Genomic DNA, 7,904 nt, shown 5'->3' with positions numbered 1-7,904 from the left:
GGGGAGATGAGCCTGAACAGAGGATAAGGCCAGGCCTCATTGGAACCTTGGCTCCGCCCATGTTTCAGAGTGGATCTCCCTTCTCTGTCCAAACCCCTCGGGCCACATTTCCCAGGTCTGCCCTTTATGTCCCATGTGGCCAAAGCAGCTAGGCCTTTCCCTCTGTGTCTGAAATGTCCTCTCCTCAGTCCCAGCTGTCAGGCGCCATTGCTTTGTGGTCTTGTCTCATCCCACCCAGCAGAAGGTTCTGTCTGTCCTCCAGTATTCCTTCCTCTGTATTACACTTAGCTATGCCTGTGCCTGCTTCCCCACCCCCTAGAATATTAGCTCCTTGGGTGGGAACTGCCACTTGGACTTTGCATCTCTGGGATAAGCCTGCACATAGTAGGTACTTAATGCATGTAAGTGGTTAAGAGGGCCAGAGAGACCAGCCAGGTCAGGTGAAGTCGAACCTTAGCTGGCTTTTGCTACCTGAACAAGGTAACCAAGTATCCAGAGTTGGGTCTTTGGCTCAGGCAATGTAGGACACTCATTTTTTTTTTTTATCAGTTTACCAGAAATCATAGAATTGACTTAGGGTTGACATGCTTCCCTTTCTGGAAAACCAGGATGACATCTGCTCTTTCCAGTCCTGAGATGTGTCTCCTTCTCTCCAGGGTCTTCTAAAGATGAGCAGCAGCAGCTTACTCAATAAACACTTATTAAGCTCCTTCTGGATGCCTGGCACTGTAGTGATTTAAAGAGAGGCAAAAGATAGCCCTTCTCCTTAAAAGAGCTCCCAGTCTAATGGGAAGCAGGGGAAGGGTAGTTTAGCCTAGGGGCCCTCCTTAAAGGAGAGGTGGAGGGGGCTCTCCTCTGTCCGTCCTCCACTCACTCCAGTCAGAGAGAGGGGCCCCAGGGGCTAGGAGTACTGTTGAAAAGCCTTGATGCAGTCTTGCCCACATCATGGCATGTGATGCATCATGGATAATGAGTTTAAGATGGAGTCCAGAAGGTCAGCCCGGTGGGAAATGAGTCCCCTTTGGGCTGTTTAGTGCCCTAAGGCCCCAGGTGACTTTCTAGGGAAAGTTCCTTTTAGAGGCATTGAGGGTCCCAGGAAGGAGCTCTGCACTTGGAGGTAGGAAGGGCCTGGCTTAGAATCCCACCTCTGTCCCTAACAAGGTGATCCTGGTAAGGTGGTTCTCCAGGGACATAGCCTGGGAACAATGCTTTATAGACCATAAGTACTACAGAGCCTTGCGTAAATTTTCTCAGAAATGGGGTAATAAAATGAGGGGGTGTCCCTCAATTGAGGAGTGGCTGAACAAATTGTGGTATCTGATGGGAATTGTGCTAAAAGGAATAATGAACTGGAGGAATTCCACGTGAACTGGAACGTCCTCCAGCTATTGATGCAGAGTGAAAGGAGCAGAACCAGGAGAACGTTGTATGCAGAAAGAGAAACACTGTGGAACAATACAATGTAATGGACTTTGCTAATACAAGACAATCCCAAGGGACTTATGAGAAAGAACGCTATTCACATCAAGAGAAAGAACGGTGAGAGTAGAAATGCAGAAAAAAACCAATGACTTATCACTTGTTTATATGGATATATGATCTGGAGTTTGGGTTTTAAAAGATTGTTCTATTACAAAAATGAATAATATGGAAATAGGCATAAGTGATAACATTTGTATAACTCAGTGGAAGTGCTTATTGGATCTGGGAGGGAAGAAGGAAGAAGGGAGGGAAAGAAAATGAAAGATATAAACATGGAAAAATATTTTTTAAATTAAAAATAATAAAAAAGGGGGGTAATAATGGTCTTGGGTACTTCTTCGTAGACAGTAAAATACTACAGAATATGAGCTCTACAATAGCCTTGTTGGGCTCTGCAGTTCCCTCCTCTGCCCACATTGTCCATTATGACCTTTAAAGTTGTCCAGCTCCTGCCCTGTTCTAACTCTTCCCCTCTTGAATGTTTCAGGAAGACGGAGCAGCTCTGCAGGTCTTTTGAAAGTGGACTTGGCCAAGCGCTACATGCTCAGCTGGTTGCTCAGGACAAACAAAATAAACACACCAGCTATATCTCAGGTAGGCTGAAGTGAAGCATGAAGGCAAGCATGCTCTATTTGGGTGCCACAGTCAAGAACAAATTCATTTTGCCCTGGAGGTCCTTGTAATGGTGGGTCGGGCCACCAGCAGGGGAATTCTGGTCCTAAAAGTATTTATAGAGTTAAGAACTACAGGAAATCCGTGGTCAGCCCAGTCATTTTGGAGAGGGCTGGGGTAACATGGCTGAAGGGGGAGAAAGATGAGGGATGTCCTTCATCAGAGGTGTTTGCTTCTGGCCTTCCTGTTCACGAATGAGGGGCTTTGTCTTCGGACACAGTTATAATGGGAAAGAATTGATGTAGATCCAATAATTTCTCTCAATGTGCACATAAATATTGTTGCTTTGTGTGCAGCCATGGCCTCTGTGGGCAATTTTTCAAAAATTTACTTGTTTGTGTCAGCAGAATAATCTTAGGCCCCTAGAACATCCAGCCTGGAAGGACCTCAGGAAGCCATCCATTCATTCCTGGGCTGGCCCTTTGTCTTTCCCAAGAGCACGGAGGGCCTGAACTGAGGTCCTGCAGCTAGCTAGCTCAGGGATCGTGCTGGGCCTGGAGCCCAGGTTTCCTGACTCCCCACCCAGTTCTCCTTTCCCCATGATCTGCCTCTCCAAAAGGATGGCACACCTTGGATGCCATCCTTGACATTGTATCTGGTAGGTGTGAGAGCCAGGATTCAAACCTGTGTCTTCTAACTTGAAATCCATTCTGCTTGCCATTGCCCTGCCTTTCAGTGTGACCCTTAAGTGAAGGGTGGCAGCCTGGCCCCCACCGTATTCTGTGACTTGCTTGAAATTGCTCAGCCAGGAAGTGGTAGACCCAGAGCTGGCTGGGTCTGGATGAGGAGTCCAGGTATTCGTGCTGCTGCTCGTGCCCTTCTGGGCAGAGGGGCACAGAAAGCACTTCTCTATTATTCTCTTAAAAGGGGAGTCCCTATGGTCTCTTCTGGCCTTGGGTCAGGTGCCAGGTTCCCCCTGGCAGGGGGCCATGTGGGCAGGGATGAGTGGGGCATTTATTACTTGTGCTAATTCTGTTCTCTCAAGAACCAGGGAAGGAAACAATGAGGATGGAAAAGAAAAGGCCAGGAGAAGAGCCAGAACAGGATAGATGAGACAGACGAGAAAAAGGATGAATACAAAGAGAGAGGGAGAGTGCCAAGTGAGGAAGGCCAAGCCAGCCAGGATCCACCCCTGGCATGTATGTACGTCAGTGACCTCGGCACCTCCTGAAAACATGCTGCCTCAGAACAGCTCAGATGACCCGTGTGGAGGCTTCCACTGAGCCCTTCCTTGGCAGCAGTGCCAGGGGGCCCAGAAGATGGAGTGGGGGGAAACAGGCTCAGAGTGGAGTGAATTATCCACCATCTTGGAGCTGGGGCTTGAACCCATGTGCTCTCTCCTTCAGCTGGCTCCAAGTTCAGCAGTGCTCCCAGGGATCTCATTCACAGGCAGTAGCCAGATGGACCCCCCCGCAGATCTGTGTCCCTGGCCTGTGACAGAGCCAAGCTAGTGAAGCCTGGCACCCTGATGGATGGGCATGTGGCGGTCACTGTGCCTCTGCCCATTAGGGAGCAGTGGTTGAGCACCCTTTTCTGTCTCCCCCAGCAGTGCAGATGGCATTCCCTCCAAACATGAACAGGTAGTCTTCCTCGTGGCTTCATCAATATGGCTTCACTGGTGAGGGGCTTCTCCAGACCGCACCAGGCTATCCTTTGGCAGCATATCTACAGCCTCTTCACTTTGGAGGGACTTGGCAGGGTTAGTTCTCCTGTGAGGTCAGGACTACAATGGAAGCTCCTTGACACAAAATAATGATAAAAGACCTTATTTCATAGTTTTTAGAGCCTTTACAGTTTATCTCCCAGAAAACCTATGTGGTAGTTGGTGCAAGTTTGGCTGTCCCCATTTTACAGATGAGGACAATGAGGCTTCAGGAGGTGATATTCTTTACTCAACTCTGCAATTAATAAGTGGCAAAGCCAGGCTTAAATTCAGTTCTTCCAAGTCCAAGTTCATGGCTTAAAGTCTTTGTTCCCCCTTTGACCACCTTGGCACAGTGCTTCTCCATGTACGGTTTGGCTGGTTTTCAGGGAGCAGATGCAGAGTCCATCCCTGGACTGCTTTCTGGACCTGCTGTGGTTTTCAGTTACTTGGGAACCACCCTACCAGGATGCCCCATGGGAAACCTCAGAGGAGGACATGAATTGGCCAAACACCACCTCCTAATTCTGTTCCTGCAGACATGTTCTTCCGTCCTGTTGAGTGTCAGGCAGACAGTTACTCCAAATACTGGCAGTTGGTCCGTTGCCATCAGTATCCCAGATAGTTAATAACTTACAAACCATAAGATTTCAAGGAATCACCTTGTGGACTTTGGACCTTAAAAAACAATTTTTTGTATTATTCTCTTAAACGGGGAGTCCCTATGGTCTCTTCTGGCCTTGGGTCAAGTGCCAGGTTCCCCCTGGCAGGGGGGCCATGTGGGCAGGGATGAGTGGGGCATTTATTACTTATGCTAATTCTATTCTCTCAAGAACCAGGGAAAGAAACAATGAGGATGGAAAAGAAAAGGCCAGGAGAAGAGCCAGAACAGAATAGATGAGACAGACGAGAAAAAGGATGAGTGCAAAGAGAGAGGGAGAGAGTGCTGAGTGAGGAAGGCCAAGCCAGCCAGGACCCACCCCTGGCATGTATGTCCATCAGTGACCTCGGCACCTCCTGAAAACATGCTGCCTCAGAACAGCTCACACAATCTGCGTGGAAGCTTCTACTGAACCCTTTCCTTGGCAACAGTGCCAGGGGCCCAGAAGCCAGTCAGTCTTGTGCTTTAGAAGGGTTTCTCATACCCAGGGCTTGCTTAAATTGGAGGCCTAGCATTTGGGCTTGTTCTCATCCAGGTACTTTTCTCATTAAGTCTTGCCACGTGCAGGAATGAGTCTGTTGTCAGACTGTTGTGTGCTGAGCCTGCAGAGCAAGTTGACTGCTTGCCAGCACTCAGGAGGGCTTGTGGCGTGGTGGCCCCTGCACTTTGGCAGGTCTTTGTACGTCTGCAGTCATTTTGTTTGGGTCTCTCCCCCTCCCTTCAGTGAGACCATTAAAGAACAGCATGCTCTCTCCCAGTATGAAGCCCCATGTGGAGGCTTCAGAAGTACGTGGGGCTTGCGAGTTTTCTAGAATGAGCCTTCTGTGCTTGTGACTTACTACTTCAAATCTCCTCTTAGGTCCCTGGTTTGATATGTACCTCTCTGCCCGAGACTCCGTTGTTCTGAATTTTAATCCATTCATGTCTTTCAACCCTGACCCAAAGCCCGATTATAACGACCAGCTTACACGAGCAACAAACCTCACGGTGTCGGCCGTGCGGTTCATGAAGACTCTTCGGGCCGGCCTCCTGGAGCCAGAGGTGTTCCACCTCAACCCTGCCAAGAGCGACACCGATGCCTTCAAGCGGCTGATCCGCCTCGTGCCTTCATCCTTGGCCTGGTACGGGGCTTACATGGTCAATGCCTACCCCTTGGACATGTCCCAGTATTTCAGACTTTTCAATTCAACTCGGTTACCCAAGCCTGGTCGAGATGAGCTTTTTACCAATGAGAAGGAAAAGCACCTCCTGGTGTTGAGGAATGGGAATTTTTATGTCTTTGACGTCCTGGACCAGGATGGGAACGTGCTCAAAGCGGCTGAGGTCCATGCTCACCTCAAGTACATCCTCTCCGATGGCAGCCCCGCTCCCCAGTTCCCTCTGGCGTATCTGACCTCTGAAAACCGAGACGTCTGGGCAGGGCTGAGGCAGGAGCTGCTGAATAATGGGAACAAGGAAGCTCTTGAGAAGGTGGACTCGGCCCTGTTCTGCCTGTGTCTGGATGGCTTCCCCATCACAGACCTGGTCCATTTGTCCCATACCATGCTGCATGGGGACGGTGTGAACCGATGGTTTGACAAATCCTTTAGCCTCATTATGGCCAAGGATGGGAACGCCGCCATCAACTTTGAACACTCCTGGGGGGACGGCGTCGCTGTGCTTAGATTCTTCAATGAAGTGTTTAAAGACAGCACTCAGACCCCTGCCATCACACCCCAGGCTCAGCCTGCTCCCGTTGACTCATCGAAGGCTGTGCAGAAACTTGACTTTAGATTGAATGATATCTTGAAAGCTGGAATCACCAGAGCCAAAGAGAAGTTCGACTCCACCGTGCAGACCCTCACAGTGGACAGCATTCAGTTCCAAAGAGGAGGTAAAGAGTTCTTGAAGAGGCATAAAATCAGTCCTGATGCCGTGGCTCAGCTCGCCTTCCAGATGGCCTTCTTCCGGCAGTACGGGCAGACAGTGGCCACCTACGAGTCCTGCAGCACGGCGGCGTTCAAGCATGGCCGCACCGAGACCGTCCGTCCAGCTTCTGTGTTCACTAAGAAATGCTCTGAGGCGTTTGTCCGAGAGCCTTCCCAGAGCAGCACAGACCAGCTCAGGGACATGATTGCCCAGTGCTCCAAGTACCACAACCAGCTGACAAAGGAAGCCGCAATGGGTAAGTGCCCCAGGGAGGTGTGGGAAAGGGCAGGGAAGCCACCTGGGCTCCGCTTGGGAGGGACTCGGCTGGCAGGGACCCAAATGGCTTCCACCGGTCAGGAGGACCTCACTAGAGGTGCGGCAGGGTGGAGGCATCATGGGGGATGGAGTAGGACCACATGGCATCCCAAAGCCTCTCTGGATGCCTCTTTGGCTTCAGATTTTTGAACCATGCATCTGCCATCCTACTAGGACAGGGGCTGAGCCGCACTCAGGAGGTTTTATTGGAGAATCAGCTGGCGGTCACTGTTTTGCTTTGTGTCCCACAGGCCAGGGCTTCGACAGACACTTGTTTGCCTTGAAATACCTGGCGGCAGCTGAAGGCCACCCCCTGCCTGACTTATACCAGGACCCTGCCTATGGGCAGATAAACCACAACATCCTGTCCACCAGCACCCTGACCAGCCCTGCTGTGAACATCGGGGGCTTTGCCCCTGTTGTCCCTGATGGCTTCGGCATCGGCTACGGGGTCCATGATGACTGGATTGGGTGCAACATCTCCTCCTACCCGGGCCGGGATGTCAGGGAGTTCCTCCGGTGCGTGAATAAGGCCCTGGGTGACATTTTTGATGTCCTGGAAGGTAAACCTGTCAGGAGCTAGTGGGGGCGGGTGATTGAGGCTTTTAAGTGTGTATGTAGCTGGGACACCTCATCTCTAGAGAGAATCAGGAGTGGGGAGGGGGCTGGTCGGGAGTGTCCTGTGAGCCCTAGAATCATGGGATGTCTGAGTAATGAATGTGATCACATTTTAATTTAAAAATCATGAGTCCAGTCGCAATGATGGTTAGTCAAAGTAAGATGAATTGCACAAGTTAAATAGTGAATCATGACTTGCGGGTGGATATGAGCTGGAGCGGGCCATAGCTGGCATTTCTCCCAGAGGAGGCGGCCCCTGGCTTCTGTCTGATTAGCCTGGCACCGGCTGGGGTACGGTCACTCCTGGAAACCGTCTCAATCCACAGGGATGACCTGTTGTTGGACATTGATCTTCCTGCAATAAACCTTCTCTCTTGAGACCCAGTGCTTGTGTTGGCTTCCTCTCTCACCCAGGACGGGTCAGCATGGCGTGGGCATGCATTGTTTCCTTATTGAATCCCAGGATCTGAGGCTCCATCGGTACAGGGAGATCCCAGGAGGACACTCCCTTCCGCCAGTGCCCATCAGTGAGCCAAGAGCCTCACAAGTTATCTTCAGCAGCTGAGAAGTGAGGCCTATAGTGGCCAGGACGGGTCAGAGGCCAGA

At 50.6% G+C, this 7,904-nt stretch overlaps 1 protein-coding gene across 2 annotated transcripts in view; it reads left to right on the top strand.

Annotated features, from left to right (window-relative positions):
* CPT2 (carnitine palmitoyltransferase 2) overlaps positions 1 to 7,682 on the top strand; it is a 15,595-nt gene extending 7,913 nt beyond the window's left edge. Inside the window, exons 3-5 of one of the 2 annotated variants that reach the window (XM_044672959.1) lie at positions 1,970 to 2,076; positions 5,317 to 6,547; positions 6,927 to 7,682. In XM_044672959.1, coding sequence (XP_044528894.1) covers positions 1,970 to 2,076; positions 5,317 to 6,547; positions 6,927 to 7,263 — 1,675 coding nt within the window. In that variant the 3' untranslated portion in view covers positions 7,264 to 7,682. Of the gene's footprint in view, positions 1 to 1,969; positions 2,077 to 5,316; positions 6,622 to 6,926 lie in introns of both variants that reach the window. The other variant, XM_044672958.1, reaches the window with a different exon arrangement.
* Positions 7,683 to 7,904: the final 222 nt, after the last annotated feature.

This window comes from Gracilinanus agilis, chromosome 4 (genome assembly GCF_016433145.1).
Source record: "Gracilinanus agilis isolate LMUSP501 chromosome 4, AgileGrace, whole genome shotgun sequence".
Taxonomy (NCBI): Eukaryota; Metazoa; Chordata; class Mammalia; order Didelphimorphia; family Didelphidae; genus Gracilinanus; species Gracilinanus agilis.
This window is presented reverse-complemented; position numbering and strand designations above follow the sequence as displayed.